Here is a 19,725-nt window from a genome sequence, read left to right as displayed (position 1 = left end):
GGGTAGAGGAATAACTAAAGCTTGGTCTTTTGGAGGCACTAGGTTTCCTTGTGGAGGGGCTTAGTTCTCTATGGGAGTAACTCCCATATTATCCAAATCTTCCTCCATTCTTCTTGCAGACGTCCTTCTAATATTCATCTCCTATATCCACAAGAAAAGAATTATAAGAAAAGGAACACATTGAGTTACCACTCATAAGGCACAACTTTCAAGATTATTGATAAGTGAGAATTCCTAAGACTCACATTGCCTCTATTTCATAAGTGTGGCGCGCTTCACACACATAAACAAGACTCTACATAGACGTGATTTAGTAAGACATCAACCTTAAGATTATTTTAACATCGTGTATGATACCAAGTTTGTTAAGATCGGGGAGCAACCCCTAAATGTATCTGGCGTCGTCATCCTCATAGAGGATAAGACTTTCCTCTTAGAATTCATCATTACATCTCATATGTTTAAAATGCGGGAAAACTAAAACTTTTATATATTGAGGTTTACATAAAGCTCTTGCATATTACTTAGGGAGTTTACTTAGACTCCTCGCATAGGAAGCTTACATAGGCTTTTCGTTTAGACAATATACATTACATGTAAGAATTTAGTCTAATATACCATCTCACATTTAAACAATCTATAATGAGTAGAACATTTGGGCATAACCCTTAATACAAATTCATAATTGCCACTTAGGGAATACAACAATATCATCAACTATAATAGAGAAAATAGGGTTAAGGGTAGATCTCCAATAGATTGAGGCAATTAAGAATTGGGTACGACCAAATTTGGTTATTGAAACTAGGAGTTTCGTGGGACTTGATAGTTATTATCGTTGTTTTGTTAAGAATTTTTCTTCAATTGCTACTCACTTGACCAACCTGACAAAAAAGGAGGTACCGTCTGAATGGACAGAGAAATGTGAGGAGAGATTCCAAAAGCTTAAGACTCTTTTGACCACCGCACCCATCCTAACATTACTGGTTAAAGCTAAGGATTTCATTTTTTATTGTGATGCTTCATATTCTGGTTCGGGTGTTGTGTTGATGTAGGATAAGAATGTCGTAGCTTATGACTCGCGTTAATTTAAGGTGCATGAGAGGAATTATCTCACTCACGATTTGGAGTTAGCGGCCGGTGTTTGGTCTTAAGATCTGGTGAACTTATTTTTATGATGTTAAGTATGAGGTATTCACTGATCATCATAGTTTGCAACATGTATTCACTCAAAAGGATTTGAATTCGAGACAGCTGAGATGGATGGAGTTACTCAAGGATTATGATGTGACCATTCAATACCATCAGGGCAAGGCTAATGTAGTTGCAGACACTTTGAGTAGAAAAGCGGTAAGTATGGGTAGTTTAGATTACTTGAGTGTAGTCAAGTGATCTTTGGCCAAGGAAATCTAGGCCTTAGAATCTAAGTTTATGCAGTTTGGAATCTCCGAAAGAGGTGGAATGTTAGCTAGTATTAAATCTAAGTCCATGTTAATGGAAGATATCAAGGCCAAACAATTCGAAGATGGTAATTTAGAAGAACATAGAACAAAGATTGCAATTGCTAAGTCACAAGAGACCACTCTTGATATGGATGGGGTACTCAATCATAAGGTTAGAATTTGTGTTCCTCGAGTAGATGACATGATTAAAAAATTATTAGCGGAGTCTCATAGTTCGTGGTATTATATTCATTCGGGTGTGACGAAGATGTACAGAGATCTGGAGCGAATTTATTGGTGATCGGGGATGAAGAAAGACATCGCTGAGTTTGTGGCAAAGTTTCAAAATTGTCAACAAGTGAAGTATGAAAGTAAAAGGCTTGCTGGACTGCTTCAAAGGATGCCAATTCCGGAATGGATGTGGAAAAAAATAGCTATGATTTTTGTGGTTGGTCTCCTTCTATAGGTATCACCCATGAAAGGGGTGATGAGATTCGGTAAGAGGGATAAGTTGAGTCCTCGATATATTGGTACCTTTGAAGTTCTTGAACGCATAAGGTCGGTGGAGTATAGATTGGTGCTACCCCTAACTTGTACGGTGTACATCTTGTATTTCATGTGTCGATGTTGAAGAGATATCACGATGACAATGATTATATAATTATGTGAGATTCAATTGTGCTAGATAAAAACCTCCAATATGAGGAGGAAACGATTGTTATTCTTGATCGTGATGTTCATAAGTTAAGAACCAAAGAAATAAGTTCGTGAAGGTTTAATGGAAACATAGTCCAGTCGAGAAAGCTACCTGGGAGATGGAGAAGGGCATTCAAGACAAGTATCCACAATTGTTCACTGATTCAGGTATTATTTTCTTTTTCCTGCCTACTTTTCTATGTTTTGTCAATCGAGGACGAGTGATCAGTAAATTGTTATCTATTATAACGTGGGTTCTGTCATTATATAAATGCCAACGAGGGAAAAATTGAGGCCAAATTTTTTTTCGTAGTAGTAGGATTTTTTCAACCTTGTCCAAATTTGGAGGAAATCAGAGTCATCAAGGTGTTGAGAAATTTGGTAGCAATTGGGTGGAGTAAATATGAAGTCGATTACATAGTAGGTTAGATAATTCGTTAAGGAATCTGTATGACCTTACGAAATTGAATTTGTATAAGAAGACCTCGGGGAATTGATCTTAGCATCAAAGAAATTTTGTGAGTGTATAGAGGTTAAGGGTTTGTTTTAAAAAAGGTGAATAGAAATTCCCCTAAAAAGTTCTGTCTCGCTTTGGGCCGATGTAGTGGGATTAATGCCAGTACAGCCATGTCGCTACAACGTGATGGGTGCCGTTGTAACGGGACAGACACGAATAAAGTCATAAATGAAACCTCTAAACGATCTTTTTTGGAAATTTTTTTACTTTTAGAGCTAAAGAATGACCCAGGCTATTCCAACTTGTTTTCCACTATTCTTGAAGCTAAAGGTAAGATTTTCACTCCCTGATTAACTTTTCGATCTGTAGAACGTAATATAATGGGTCAATATTAATAGAGAATGGTTTCTTGATAGATTTTATGGTGTAATTAACCCTAATTTGACTAGTTGATATCATGGGTTTGATCTAGGATTTATAGAATTGTTAAGTAACTTGGGTAACTAGCAATTGTTTTTTGGTTTCCGTGTTATTGTGATTTTTCATAGACCAAGAACAAGCGAATCGAATTCGGAAAGGGAAGGATCAAGTTTCTTAGGATTTCAAGCTTGTTTCGAGGTAGGTGATGGTTGTGATTTCATGATTGTGTGATGTATGCATGTTCTTGCTTCATTATGATATTGTATGTATATGAACGTCGCAATATTGATCACGGTGGTTGTAACTGATATAGATGAATAATATAGCCATGAAATCATATTGTAAATGTATGATCTTGATGATGTACTTGTGTATGTGATTGTGGTGTGTGATGAGATTGGATTTCCACGTCCTAGCAAGCTAACTTGGATCGGCTTGCCACATTCCTACATAAATATTGGATAGGGTTTGTCACGTTTCGCCACAACTATGGGATCGAATTGTCATATTTCAGCAAGCTAACTGAGATTAGATACCACGCTGGTGCACTAACAGTTTTAGTTTGGATTACGTGAGAGAACCAATGATGTGTTCATGTGAAATGTTTTGATGAATTGTCGTGTTGATAATGTTGTTTATGTTGATATATATGCGTTTGATTATAATGTTTGTTCGACTTGCTTATATTGTACTAGTGGGATAGCCATGTGATCGTACCAGTATACTATGGTTGCGTACTGATTTTGCACTTGCTCTTATTTTTGTTGAGTACACGTCATCTTCAAGTGGCTATTAACGAACCTTGTTTAGGAGATTAGAGACTATCGCATCAACTTCAAGGGTGAGTTATATCTTCCGGGCTGCCATGGAGTCCTCTTTAGTTTATGTCCATCATTTCCTGACTTAGGCCATTGCTTTAGTTAGTTGAATAGCTCATTAGTATTTCATTGTCTAGACTTGATTATCGTTAATATTTTTGGTAATTGAGTTTCATATCTTAGGTTTATCTTCCGCAAATTTTAGTTGTTAGATTTTTTGTTTAGTAATGAACTTTGCGTTTCGTCATTTAACTTGTTTCCTTAACTTAAACACCTTTGTTTTAGAATAATTATTTTAGTTAGATATAGTAGTGGTTCTCCCACCGGCTTGTAATTGTGGCTTCCAATCACGACGGGTTTGGTTGTGACATTCTCAGACCGTATTGATCATAAGGTCACTAATGCAATCGCTTGAGAATCTTTTATTATTTTCATTATCTCATTATTGAATACTCTAAATTTTTCAAATGGTTAAACCTTCTATTTAATGCAAAATTTATGATTGTGTGTATTAGTGTGACATTTTAATATTAAAAAAAATATATCATATGTGACATTATATATCATATTATGTCCATTGGTGGACATTGTATGTATGTCTTATTACTCTCATCAACTGTGTAAGAATGTGATCATTAATTGGTGTAACTCTTCTAAACACCAACTCTTCATTTCACCCATTATTCTAAAACTCTTTATTCTTGTAACTTATATAACCTTTAGGTCATTATTTTATTCTATTAATTACCACATAATCTTTCTTTTCATTGTAAGGAAGAATTTCTCCCCTATAAATAGAGATGGTATTCCTTAGTATTGCAAAAGAAGAAATATAAAGAGAAATAATGTAAGAAAACATGAAAACTTTATACTGTTTTTATATTGAGGTTAGTGTCGTGAAAGAGAGAATTGAGACAAAGAAAATAATCTAAGTTTTAAACTATATTCATTGTACGAAAGAGAGTAATTATGTGTTGGAACATGTGCTTATATGGAGTTTTGGACTCTTCAACTAATCAAGAGTTATTTGAGTTGTAAGACGTTGCTGGACTATTGTATCATTGAGGGGAACAAGTCAAGAGTATTACTTCTATATCGGTGTAAATTATGTCACAACCCAAAATAGGTCTGTGACCTGTGCTAAAAGGAGAGAATCCCAAAGCAAGCCTTAACATAAATCTACAAAAAATTAGGCAAAATTTCATTTGCTTTTGGGCCTATTTTGAATTTCCCCATCTCAGAAATCCACAATTCAAATAATAACAACTATAAATCAAGACATAATATCCACCGATGATTTGATTGTCACGCAATAATACCAATTTTATCTCTAAATACGAAAAAGAATTTCAAAACTAGTCACTTGACTACAATACGAAGGAATAATCATGACTCAACTAAAAGAATGACAAATGGAGCGGCTCTAAGAGTTCTTAAAGAACAAAATAAACCATAGCAAATCCAATACGTCTCTTCCGACACGAAACAATGTGAGGCTCAACAGATGCTATCTATTCATACTCTCTAATTAATTATGTCTTCTCCAATGTCACTTGAGTTCTCTGTAAAACATTTACCAATGAGTGAGCTTCTAAAATAGTGAGTAATAACACTTAACCACAACCACTTTAATAAAGGACAAGTCAGAAAACATGCTAGTATAATAATCAAATGATGAAATCTATGCCCTTTCAGAAACAATAACAACAATCAAGCTTATTTGTCTCATTTAAGCAAAATCAATGTTTAGTATGAAAGAAAGAAGGGGAATTATAACAACCCAATACGTTATAATTCCCTCAATGTTTAGTATCCTGTCTTTATTTTATAACAAAGAAAAAATTGTTACAAGTAATTCAAAATAAGGGACCTCAGAAAAATATTGTTGTAAACCACGAGGGATGTTAGTATTACGGAATTTTTCCAAATGTGGGTTAAAAAACCACTTGTGTAGGCGCGCCCTACTCCGTCGGCCTAAGCCTCATTACGAGAACTGATGCTTTCTAACTCTCTATGTGGAGTAAAAGTCACTTGACCATCATGAGAGGAGCTCATATAAAAATTCTATGGAGAAGTAATTGAATAAAGAAGAATTCTCCTTACAAAATAGTAGAAACAATACAATAAAACAATAATTATTGTAATTAAACTTTGGTCCATGCTCAGCATGGGCATCCTTTATCTAGTTTTTTTTGGTATAAGATACAAGAGTTGAGTGTAGTGGAGAAATGTATTGTCCATATGACATTGAAGCAGAGAAGCATTAGGCCATAGTTGAGGCCTCTTTCCTGTAAATTAAGGTGAAAATGACATGTTTATTTTCTCTGGAAGTTAAAAGCCTTGACCGAGAAGGCAAAAATGAAGGCGAAAAGGATACAAAATGCGATGATAATGATGGCAACGTATGGCACAAAATCACTCTCGAATCCAAAATAACTCTTCACGAATTGTCCGAGTGTTAAATTTTCCTCAAGTTCATCCGTTAAGCCCCCGAACTGAGAAGCAACTAATCCATACAATGTCCATGAGACAGGACATATATAATAATACCATCTCCACCACACTGGAATCCTCTGCAAGACAAAAAAGCTAGAAATGAGATTAATTGAAATTAGGTAAAATTGTTGATCATCTGTGATGTGTTGAGTGAAGAACTTACTGTTTTGGGAACAACAAAACCTGAGAAGAGGTTCCACATCGCGTAAAAGAAATTCGATATTATTCCAGCAACACTCAGGTTTGGAGTAACAGCTACTGTCATCATCCCATAAAGTGTGAAGTATAACAAGGTGAAAAACATGAAGAATTGATACCAAAAGAACTTGGCTATTGTCCATTCAAATCCTATCATGCCATACGCTATCACGCCAAACACAACAGTTTGAACTAAAATATAAGGAAGCTCAATCACAATCTGCAAAACAACAATAAACTTATCAGAGGGAGATCTAATCACGCAAGGCATTGGTCACGTATACCTACATCGAATGCTTAGTTACCTGACCAAAAGCATATGGGAAAGCAGAATACATGCCAGCAGCTCTTTCTCTATAGAAGACTGTTCTCTCAATGGAAACAACTGGTTGTGCTACGGAAGCATTTTGTATACCGAGAAATAGAACAGATGCATACATGGAACCTGCTGCATTAAAAAGATCTTGCTTCCTTGTCCTGATATTGCACACTAACATTATTTCAGGAATCAAATTTCCACATCTTTTTTTGTTTTTTTGGATAAAGCAACAAATAGCTTACCTTCTAGAGCCAAGATCCCAGAAAACTGTTCCAAACATGAGGGCGGTGAACGACGTAAAAAGAATTCTCACAGCAGTGTATGATGGATTTCTCCAGTAGGACCAATGCTGTTTCCAAAGGCAAGCTACGCATTGGTTGAAGAAAGATCGCGAGTACTTAGTTGAAAAATTCAATTCTTTTGAACCTGGGGTTGCTATACTTGCTTCTCTGATCAAAGATTTATTGTTTCTGAATTTCGTCAACAAAGTAATGATTCGTCAGTGTAGTAGCATCCCGTTTCAAAACTTGTTCAAAATAACTCTGCTCATAAGTAAAGGGAAATGTAGCACTTTGACTACAAGTGGAATCTTTTTTGCCTAAGCTAGCCAAGGATTCATTTACGCGGTACCAGTATAAAATGAAATGGGTCCAAATAGAGAGGAACAGATTTACATAGCTACTAGCTCCAACTAGTTTGAGAATTAGGCATTGTTGAGCGAATTCCGTTTGGTTATCAAAGAATACCTGTATAGTTCTGAGCTTTTATATAGTACTGCAAAATTAACGCCAAGGGCAGCTTCTTGTGCTTTCGATGTGATCTCTAACACCCAAGTGGCTGGATTATAACCATCCTTGATTTTGGGTACTCCGTTTATTCCCTGGGAAAAGGAAAAAGTGTCCAAATCATACATAAACATTGTGAGATGGGGTAAAAGCTAACCGAGCAAGGATGTCAACAACTTGTTATCAGTACTACCTCAAAGTATTTGATTAACTCGGACGAATGGTGGCCTAATGGACCGACATAGATTTCTTCACCTCCTTGTTTTAGAAGCACCAACTATGCAGAATCAATTTTACAAGTCAAGTACAATGGAAACAGATATGTCAAGTGTCTGTAAGATAAACTGCTTAGTTAGATTAAAATAATCTACTTTGATCCACAAGCTAATTTTACTTGTTGTAAATTTATTCTCATTTAACAGCAGTACTTGTATTAGCTACAGAGCTTGACAGAAAAAAGAAACGACGGAATGGTTACCTCATCAAATGCATCAAAGATGTCAATGCTGGGTTGGTGTATGGTACATACGACTGTTCGACCAGTATCAACTGTGTTTCTAACGGTTCTCATGACAATTGCAGCGGCTCTAGCATCGAGTCCTGAGGTTGGTTCATCCATGAATATTATAGATGGATTGGCAACAAGCTCAACAGCTATAGTAAGTCGTTTACGCTGTTCAACCGAAAGACCACTCCCACTGGGTAATCCAACAAGGGAATCCTTCAGTGGGGTTAGTTCCACAAGATTCATCACCTCTTCAATGAACATCTGGATACATTTCATTTTAATATGTCATCACCTAGCCTAAATATTGAAACACTTCGATTGTCCTTCAAAAATAAATATTAATAGGCGTTTCTCTAAACTGATTTTCTGTGTATGATCTCGTAAGGAGAATCAATAATTTTTCTAGAGAATATAATAGAAATACTTCATCTCATTTTATGTGAGGATGTATGACTAGATACAAAGTTTACGAAATAAAGAAAAATTTTCACATGTAATCTCAATATATGCTAAGTATCAAAGTTGCGTTTTTTAATGAATGGTAGTGAGAGTTTCGCGGTTTTTCAGTTTCCCTTTCCATATAAAAGATTGAAGTTTTATAAATGAGGCTCTAAATGCTGCAAAGTCACAACTATATGGTATTTTCGAGAGCATTTAACGGAAGGCTGAAGAAACTAGAAAATGTAAGAATAGATTTATCAGAAATGAAGTCTGACATAAAAAAAGAGTACCTTTCTAGTTGCGCTGTCAACTTCTTGAGGCAATCGAAGCCATGCTGAGAATTGTAACGATTCATGTACTGTAAGATTAGGAGAATGAATATCTGTTTGTTCACAATATCCTGCAATTCGTGCAAATGTTTCTTGCTTCTTCGGATATCCTGATATAGTTATGCTTCCTTCCATATATCCATGCGCCTTTCTACCAGCCAAAACATCCATCAAAGTAGTTTTTCCAGCTCCACTAATACCCATTAGAGCTGTAAGGACTCCTGGACGAAAAGCACCACTAATTCCCTTCAAAAGCTCTAACCGCGCCTCCAAAACACCTTGAGGTTTTATATCCTACGAGAGTAACGTATCTTGAGTATATATGAATCCAGAAGGACTGTATTGGTTTCAAGTACATTTTTACTTCAAATATTAAGCAAAAATGCAGTGTCACTATTTCCACCACATCCGAGATATAGACATGCTTATTTCAATAAAATTGTCCATCCGATAATTGATTAGTAGCTAATCTCATTAATCATAGGACAGTACTTTTTAGCATAAGTTATCAAATTAGCTATTTTAAAAGATGCTCATTTTCCTACAAAGCAACGAAAATATTCAAAAACAGAAAGCATTTGAATAGCGTGTAGAGTTTCATACGTTTTGGAAGAGTTAACATTTCATCTCTTTAAAAGAAAAATGATACTTGGGGCAGTTTGGTGATCTTGTTGAATTCATCCCATTGTTTTAGTCAATTTTAGCTATTCAATTGGTACAAGCAATTGTTAAAAATGAATAATAATTGGAGTTGAAAAGAAAAGATTTGGTAGTTGGCAAATTGGTAAGATTTGCAACCATTTTTTGACTTTGCTATATTTACATATGTCATTATTGACATAGGTATGGTTTTATCCTTCTATAAATAGAGCATTCTTGCTCATTTGTAGAACACACCAAGTTAGAGAGAAAAACCTTTTTGAGAGCAAAGTGAGGTATTCCATAGACTATATAAGAAAATAGTCTGTGAAGAAAAATAGAGTGTGAGCGATATTTTAGTAAGACGGAACCAAAAGAGTGTTGTTCCTTTTGAGTGTGTAGTAGTCACATTGAGTGTTGTATTCGTGACTACACAGTGTAAAATTCTTTACTATAGTAATATCAGTTGCTCCTCTTGGCCCGTGGTTTTTTCCCTTATTCAGAAGGGTTTCCACGTTAAATTTTTGGTGTCGTTATTTTCTCATTTTATTTCATTACTTTTACCATATATACTTTTGTGCTTGTCCGCGTTTTCCTAACAGATCTCTTGAAAACAAAATAAGGATAATTCCAAAAGTAATATGCAAAAATATATACCTGAGGCACATCGACTGCATATCTGATATCATCAAAAACAAGTGAAAGAGGTTGAAATGGTAAAATCATCCCTCCCTTCTTGATTGTCTTGGTTTCTCGAATAGATGCATTTCTTTGGCCCTCATTTTTCATTTCTGCATAATTCAAGTACCTGTTTTATATGAAGCATCACTGGGTTCTTTATGCTTTTTTTTTGTTTAAGGCCAACTAAACCATAAGCCATTTTATGGATTTTAGGTGTCTAAACATTTTCTAACAACCTTAGACATTATTTTGCCATTTCATGCGTACTATGTTACTTTAGTTTGTATAAGATTGACAAACTATCAACTTATCATCTTTATAGCAAATGGTGTAATCCATCTTGCACATCAACTCAAATGTTAACAAGTAATATTGAATCATATAGACAAGAAGTACCTCCTGTTGATGAATTTATGTCTATATTCCGTATCTTTGTCTTCCTTTGGGCAACTGTTTCATCAGGCAAAACCGCACCAGATTTTCCAAATGCTGCATACAATATACTTGATTTCAGAAGAATTTTAGAAGATGATAGATGGAAGTAATTGCAACTCAAGTCAGACAAATAGCACATACGCTTGAGGTAAGTTAAGGCTAACGTAGCCATAAGATTGAAAAAAACAACGTATCCTAGCACTGCGCCTACTCCAATCCAATACCAGTGTGCATCAGAAAATATTGCACGAGACTTTAAGACTACAACTCCTAGTTTATCTGTTGAACCGGGAACATTCTGCAATAGGAGTACTAATTCAGATGAAATGAAATTTGTGTGTGAAATTTCAAAGCAAGAGAAGGATTTCTTACATTTCTCCAACTATTGCCGAGAAACTCATTTACAGTTATGGCATTCTGTGCATACATCATTGGAGAACACCAGTAACCCCATAACCACCATTTTTTCACATCATCTGCCAACAAATAACACAGTTATCAGCACTTTTACCGAATGCAAAAATGTACTCCCTTCTTCATGCTTAGCAACCAGGATCAGGAAATATGGATCAAACTACCCTCAACTTCAGAGACTAATAAAGCTCTAAAAAAAGATATGGAAAATGTATTAGTCGTTAACGTTATCATTGTTCTGTTAGATATTATCATAGTTCGCATAGGTGTCACAAAATTCTGCCTTCAGTTACTATTAAGTTACTGTGATGTTTTTTGGCATGATAGCTCAGAAAGATATTCTCACCTCGATCCATTATGAATCCACCCATTACAAGAACAAGAAGTAATGCAAGCGATCCCAATGTGTTTGCGATTATCATTTTCCTTCCAACAGCTGCCATGAAGCGAAATAATCCAGAAGCCATCTGGTCAACACATATCACTAGAAATAACTGCTTGGAAAACCTGCCACGGTAATCCTTTCGTTGCACAATCAGTTAAACAAAGAAAAATAAAAGGAAAATGGATATGCAATAGCTTCAGATTGTGAATATCAAAATCCTAACTAAAGATATGAATATTCTCATTGCGAGAACATGCAAGTGAAAACACAAATTTTATTCAACATCGAAAAGTCTCTGCAAGTACGCTTTCAAATTTACAGAATAAGCATTAAAAACCAAGATCCAAATCCTCGAGATACAGAAGCTAAAATGATACTAGTGTTGATTTATTTACCTTACGATGTTTGGATCAAATCCTATAGCATAATATGTGATAGAAACCCAAATGGAAGACTCGATAATTGAGATTGGGATCTTGACTATCCATGCAGGCAACGTATAAGCCCATACAGGAAAGAAGAGAAGGTTGTGCTGCTTGAAGAAGACCGGAAGCTTCAAGATAGTGAAAGGAACCTCTGAGCACCCATTGAACATAGCTGCAATTACTGTAAAGAACAATGCACCCATAAAGATGAATCCATCTGTCTGTGTCTCCTTCGGCATCTTGATTCGCAGGAACAGTGTCATTGTTATAGAAGCCAATAACAGATGCTGAAATCACCAAACTCTTAACACTTAGTGTAATGATACAAATAACTGTATATAAATAGTTGTTTCAAATGCATCCGCGAAACCTATACGTTTTCTCTGGACTATTGCAATACATAAAACATAAATTAACATGGTGCTACAACCACACCAGGATATTTTGTATAAACACAAAACAAAAAAGACAAGATATATGAAACTTGCTGGATGACTCACTTGTATTATCTTGAACAAGTAGACAAATATATTCCTCTTCATGAGAAGGATTTCTCTAGACATGCAAGCTTTCAAAAGTTCCCTCTTTTTAACGCCATACTTGTTGGTGGTTAGAGCATCAGGATGCTTGTTAGCCTTGTCAAAAGGAACAGAAAGGTCATTTGAAAGTTCGCGTCCGACATGGAAGGACTGAAATGCTTCAAAGAACTCCCTGGACGAAACAAATTTGTATGGCTCATCTTTCCTTGCCCAGTATTGCTCCTGATCTTTCCTAGAGGTCACCTACGTAAGGAAATTTAATGGTTCAGTCGATACTATGGTTTTAACACGCAAGTAGAAAACAGTAATGAAGCATGAGATTTACTTCTTGCAAGAAATCAGCTACTCCCTTTCTCCTAGGACATTTAAATCCGACATACTCAAAGAATTCAAGGACATGTTCACGTGGACCTTGATACACAATTCGCCCATCCGCCAAAAGAATCACGTCATCAAAAAGGCCGTAAGTTTCCGGTGCAGGCTGCAGGAGGGAGATAAGAGCAGTTCCCTTAAGAATGTGAATGGATTGTCTAATAGATTTGACGATTTGGAAGGTCGTTGAACTGTCTAATCCAGTTGATATTTCATCCATAAATAGAGCTCTTGCTGGTCCAACCATCATCTCTCCTGATCAGGGCGAGAAGAAGAGGAAGGACTTCAACAACAACAATTGACGATAAAACGAAGAAAATCAAACATTTCCTCTAAATGGAAATTTAAAAGGCTTAAAATGATATTGTTGTTAAATCAAGATAGACTACTTTCACTATATATATATATATATAGTCAGGATTTTCACTAAGGGAGTTCGAAATACGGAAAGTAGACACACGAAGAGGCCAAAAGATGTTCAAAGTCAACTATATATAAGTAACAAAATAGTTTTAACCATATATGACAGTATGATATATAGTCAAAGGTGTTGAATTGTATAGAAATGACAGTACCTGTGGTGAGTCTCTTTAGCTGTCCACCAGAAATCCCTCGTACCATTTCATCACCAACTAGTGTCTCAGCACATATCTCAAGACCTAATATCTGTTAATTAAGAGTTAATAGGCAAGAAATAGATTTGTTTAGGCACTCGTGAGTTTAGGATTACCTTGAGGGTATAATCTGTTATTATATTTGGCTCTTTCCCTTGAACTGATGCTGCCTGGAAAACAAATCATTTTGACAAAAACAGGTCAGTTATCAAAATTCCCTTTTACAACAAAAACTGAGTGTTAATCTTCATATGATACCTTCATAAACATGTCAATATCAGGATCTGGCTTTATATTTGCTTCCTTTTCTCTCTTTAACAACTCCTCCAACATCTCTGCATCATTAGTAAACATCTGAATGGACAGAAACATTATGATTTATGACTTCTTTACTTAGCCTACTGTTTAACAAAATCATAATAAGACATTTAATCAGATGAACACAACAATGAGTTCAATCAAAATCATGACAAAACATAGAAAAAGACACTAAATCAAGTTTGTATAAAATTTGAACGTTTTGATTCGTGGAAATTTTTTTTTTATTTGGATGACGATGAGATTCGATCGCAGACCTCTACCTGCTCTGATACCATATTAAAGTGTCAGAGAAACTTTTATTAGTTAATAATATTCTCGAATTAAAAGCTTAAACAAACTCATTTTGTTTTGAAGTGTATTATTTAAGTAAGATTAGTATTTAAAATATTCTAGTATTATCTAACTCAAAAATCCTAAATAGTTGGAAAAAACTAAATGAAAATTTTATTAATATAAATAATATATAGTTTGTGATTATAGATAATCCTCTTAAGAAAAAAGATCAATTTGATTTATTCTAACTCTTTTATATCTTGTTTCTACAAGAAAAATAGAAGGAAAGTTAATCACAAATAGATTGATATGAACATCATAAACTGTCTCGTAATAAAATCAATATTTATGCATATAAAAATAACATTATACTAACCATAACGAGGTCCAACTCCTTGACATCGAGCTGAAAATTCAAGAGTCTCCCTCACCGTTAGATTTGCTAGATGAACATCATCTTGACTTATATATGCACATGTTCTTTCTGGTACAAATTCATCCATTCCATGCCCATTATAACTTACTTTCCCACAAACCTAATAAAATTATTTTTTTCAAGGAAAGAAAGGGGATAAAGCATAGGTTAGTAAAGATATAATATAGTGCTGATGGAGAAAATTGTCTTAATCTATGCTAATAACGCTAGTAAAGTTTCTTGTAATAGTTCACTATTTGACTGGACTTGTTCAAAAAAATTGAGATATTTCAAATTGTTTGTTGACATGGATGATTAAGTTAAGGAACTATTTTAACATTATATTGAACCTTGATGTAAGAGTTCTGAATCGAATCTCTTTGAAAAGAAGATATATTTTTTCTCATGGTAGTTTGCTTCAGTTTCCTTACAAAATTTTTGTTATTGAGTTATCATACCGTTTATATATTTTTAGAAATATATATGGCATTATCAAATGATACAACTCTTGAATATGAATATGCAACGCAATCACTAATGTACACCAAGTTTGGAGGGAGGAAATGGAGTTATACCATTAGTCAGGATTCAAACTAGACATTTATAAATTGTTACTTTTATGCAAAGGTAACATTGTAGTTTAATCATAATAAAACATACACCAATATATAGTGAAAAAAAATAAAGTGATATATAATTTGACTTTAAGTTATTGCTCTTAAAAGCGTGTCGTGGCAACCTTAGACAAATAAGTAAAAATATTAGTAGTTTATTTGATTGTCTATCTAAACTCTCTATCTTATCTGTAAGAATTTGATTTCTCACTTTATAATCTCCTCCCTATCCCCCCTCCACCCCTCCTCATGTATAACAAAAAAAAAATTGATTAAAAAAAAGATAGTAGATGTCTGGTTAATTTCTTTTCCCTCTTAGAAGCTCCATCCTTAATAACTTGAACTTACGATTTCCTGCTTTCATCATAATAACATTTTTTTTTGTACTCGATGTGAACCATGAGGAAATAATAAATCAAAGTTGATGGAAAATGTAGTGGAAGTATGATTTATCCTCATCATTATCATAATCTATAGTTTTCCTCATAATTATCATAATCTATAGAATTTGAAGAAGATTAAAAAATATTGTCACTTTATTCTAAAATTTTAATGATTTCGTTGGCTTTGACTTGAGATCTTATTTTATCATATCTCATAACTTGCTCTAAGCTGGCAGAAATCATCGTGCTCATGGTGAAGGAAAGGTGGATGTTTGTGAGAAATATTTTTTTTAAAAATATGAATTTTAATTAAAAAGAGAGTTAAATTTGATATCATAAATCACAAAGAAAAATTAGTGTTGCCAAGTCATAATTTTTTTTTTCAATAGCACTTTAATTTCCCCTTAAATATTAAATGTTTAGTATAGAGTTTATTTAATTAATATGTATACAAAAGAAGTACTCCCATCATCCACTAGTAATATTCGTACTTTTTCATTTTTAAAGTCGAACTATAAAAACTTTGATTAATATTATACGACATATTTTTCATCATATAGATATATGCAAAAAATTGCAATACATAATACTTTTCATATAGTTTTTGAATATCTAAATATTGTCTAAAATATCGAATAAATGTAATCTAATTTAACTTTGAAAATTAATCAAATTAACTTTTAAAAAGCATAACATGACAAATGAAAGCATAATATAAATTTCATATTAGCTCACCTTTACATCTGAATTTAGCTTTCCAGCTAAAGCTAGTAGTAATGTTGTCTTGCCGCAACCTGGCGGACCTAAAAGTAGTGTCATTCTGCAAAACTAAACAATATTATTGACCATTCGATTTTCGATATTAATATTGAAGTCTGATAAAATTTGAATTTGCACTATTATTTCCTAATAAAGGTAACTTCATATATAGAGGGGCACTCGGAAGGTGTCTTCCTACCCAGTGTTTAGTATCAAAATGTTGGCATTTTACTAAAGGAAAAATGATAAATATATCCTCAAACTGTTGTAAATGATATGTAGATATAATCCGTCATACTTTAGGGACATTGATACCTCCACTGTATAAAAAGTAGAGCATATATATCCTTTTTACTAACGGATATATACGTGTCATAATCTTATCGATCCATCATTTATTAAATATTGGATCGACAAATTAGATTGTGTCACGTGTTCCTATTTAATCTGGTGTTAGAGTGCAAGACATATATTCTCTAGTTTATGAATGTCTGAGTCACTAATATCCCAAAAGTATGACGAAAGTTATCTGCATAGCATAGTTGTGATACGTTTTACTAATTATCATTTGGGAAAGAAAAAAAAAGATAAATTTTCAACCCTCACCTTCCAGGCTTGATGATTCCACTAACATCATTCAGAATTGAAAATGACTTCTTTCTTTTTGGGAGAACGTGGAAATAATTCAAGGCACCCTACAAATATAATGATAGATGTTAGAGTAGTTTTAGTTTAATTTAAGCAATATATATTACTAAATTAAAATTCTTTATATACATATATAATATCACGGTATTATATGAGATTATTAACACCTAGTACTTGTTTTTCTTTTTTAATATGTTTGCATAATTAAGGTAAATTACCTCAATCACATCGATTGTGAAGTTGAACATTGTAGGCAATGCTCTTGTCCCCGCATACGCTTCTGCTTCTACAGTTAAATGTTCGACACGAACTTCGATTTTCGGAAATTCTATCCCAACCCTGATCAATATGAGTTGTGATGTAGGCAAAAATCAAAATATCTTGTTAACTTCATAATGAAATATTAAATTAATGCTACACCACTAATGTTATTTATTTTTTGGTTAAATTCATCAAATGTTTAACACACACCATTCCAAGAACGTTACAATCTACACAATAAGAGCTAGAAGATAAAATTTAATATCATGTGGTGGATTTAGTATTGATGCATCAGGCTTGAGAAAATGGCAAAAATAGGCTCTTATATTTAGGGTTATTGGTTCTAAATGATCTATCAAATATATTCCTAAGTAATTTTTGTCATATAACATTGACAAAAATAAACATTTCTTTTTTAATTTCCATCAAATATTTACAAATTATGGCTACTTGATTTTACGGGAGCTATACATTTTTTTTATTTCTATAAAATATTTATAAACTATGACCACTTGATCTATATGAGCCATAAAAAAAAGGATTTAATCACATATATCACGAAAGTCTCATCAAATCTCAATAACAAAAAAAATTGCACTATACACATAATAGATTAAAAAAAGTACTTGGTAAAATTTTTAATGTATATCAAAAGTGGTCAAAAATATATTTAAACAATGTTCATATACCATTTCAACAATCAAATGTGTTAAGAATATTACATACCTATGAAATCGTTGTTTGAGCTTTAACAGGAAGTTGTGATTGTCTTCTTCTGCTTGAGGAATGTTCATAAGTCTATTCAACAAATTCCTTTTCTCTTCCATGCTAAGACTAATTATTCTTTCATCATCACTTCCTCTTCTTATAACATTATCATTATTATTATAAGTTGGAACATCATGCTCATTATCTTCCCATTTCAATACTTCTTCTTCATCCTTTTTCCATCTATTTGAATCACTAATTTCAATACCTTCCATAATTCAATGTTGCAACAAGCTAAGCCTTCCCACTAATGGAACAATTAGTATATATGTTCCTTTTTTCTAATCTTTAAATGATTTTATTTTATAGAATATGTATATATTTTAATAATTTTTTGGTGTATAAGAACTAGTTGTTACACAACGTGCATAAGTAAATTATATACATCTACAATGCCTTCTAGATGCCAACTAGCACTTTCGGTTCATTTCATTTTTTATATAATATATACTACTAAATTTGAATAGTTCTTTTCTCCCAACTTAACTTACTTATATATATTTATTATTAATTATAAAAGAAGGATTGTTTGCAATGTCATTAAGCCAAGTAATAAGCTATTGAAAATCATATGATAATTTTAGGATAATATGTATATTTACTAAGAAAATGGTACGACAAGGATATACCAGTCTTAGTTTAACTCCTTTAATTTGTATCGATATTTGTTAGCAATTGAATATGTTGATTAATGTAATAAATAAAAACGAAATACAGATAATAAAGTATGTAAAAGAAAGCGGTATAAAATGCTAGAGCGTTTGAATTTGTATCGATGATGAACTTTTGTATATTGGATCCAATGTTGTCCAATGACTCTAAGACTCAGATATCAAAGAACGATATAGTAAATTAATGCTATAAAACAAAGACTAATTAATGAAATATGAAAAGCTTGGTTTCAAGAGTCATTGTGTGTTGATGGCGTATTTCTTGGAATCAAGTGAATTACAATTGTGCCAAAAATACCAATTATAGGTTACAAAAGTAATACATAAATCAAAAGAAAAATATAACATCCCAGAATTTTTTTGTGCTAAGACTTGATCCATCCTTCGTAGTTAGTTGTCAAGGAATTTAAAATTTCTTTAGTGTTAAGGTCAGGTGACTAAATGTAAAACCTTGAGTTCTAAAAGAACTAAATTGTAAATAACAAAAATCTGAAATTTGGAGAGTTAAGCTAAGTATGAGTTTTGGGTCAACTTCAAACGACCATAACTCCTAGCATTTGACGAGTTAGGTGTTCTAAAATATTCTTAGGAAAGATCTTTGAATTATCTTTCCAACTCCACCAAGTTTTCTAAGTTTCGTGTTCGTATGAGTGAGATATGATCTTTTGAATTTACACTGTCCAGCTGAAAATAGTGAGGGATATTTTGGTCTTTTCCTTATCCAATCCGATTTAATTCATTTTTAGCAATATTTTAGGGGTGTAATCCTATTAGGTTCATTTTTATAATCCTAATATACGCCTTGTTAGGTAGTGGAGCCTGATTAATTTTAGGTTTTCCTATTTATTCTCTATTTTAGGCTTTCCTATTTATTCTCTATTTTAGGTTTTCCTATTTATTCTATGTAACAAAAATTACTCTGATTAATTAATATAAATATACCTCACCGCCGTGGAAGTTTACACGGGGTGTTACCACGAAATATTGAGTTTTCTCTTTCTCTCTCTAAATCTCTCATCTCTTTCTCAAGAAAGTTCTTGTGTTCTTCATTCATCTAGTGTGTGTGCGTGCATTCGATCCCAACTACTGGTAACAGAGCTAAGGAGATTCAACACGATCACAGAAGATGGATAGTTCGAAGCTTGGAATAAAAAAGTTTGATGGATCCGATTTCAGTTTCTGGAAGATGCAGATCGAAG

The 19,725-nt window shown here is 33.4% G+C and overlaps 1 protein-coding gene across 1 annotated transcript; it reads right to left on the bottom strand.

Moving 5' to 3' along the window:
• Positions 1-5,887: 5,887 nt before the first annotated feature.
• Positions 5,888-18,104, bottom strand: LOC101266001 (pleiotropic drug resistance protein 1-like). Its single transcript, XM_026028718.2, has 24 exons — positions 17,814-18,104; positions 17,045-17,165; positions 16,785-16,873; positions 16,155-16,239; positions 14,384-14,543; positions 13,672-13,748; positions 13,530-13,583; positions 13,375-13,465; positions 12,753-13,054; positions 12,389-12,670; positions 11,859-12,175; positions 11,425-11,585; positions 11,037-11,140; positions 10,806-10,962; positions 10,626-10,718; positions 10,206-10,339; positions 8,871-9,203; positions 8,110-8,400; positions 7,825-7,908; positions 7,593-7,726; positions 7,089-7,316; positions 6,833-7,004; positions 6,493-6,747; positions 5,888-6,406 (listed from the first exon to the last, which is right to left on the bottom strand). Exons 1-24 carry the CDS (start codon positions 18,068-18,070, stop codon positions 6,149-6,151), a joined length of 4,239 nt encoding a protein of 1,412 aa, XP_025884503.2. The 5' UTR covers positions 18,071-18,104; the 3' UTR covers positions 5,888-6,148.
• Between the last annotated feature and the right edge of the window lie 1,621 nt (positions 18,105-19,725).

The sequence above is a fragment of the Solanum lycopersicum genome, chromosome 12 (genome assembly GCF_036512215.1).
Source record: "Solanum lycopersicum chromosome 12, SLM_r2.1".
Taxonomy (NCBI): domain Eukaryota; kingdom Viridiplantae; phylum Streptophyta; class Magnoliopsida; order Solanales; family Solanaceae; genus Solanum; species Solanum lycopersicum.
The sequence above is the reverse complement of the archived record's forward strand: the minus strand, read 5'-3'. Positions and strand labels throughout refer to the sequence as shown.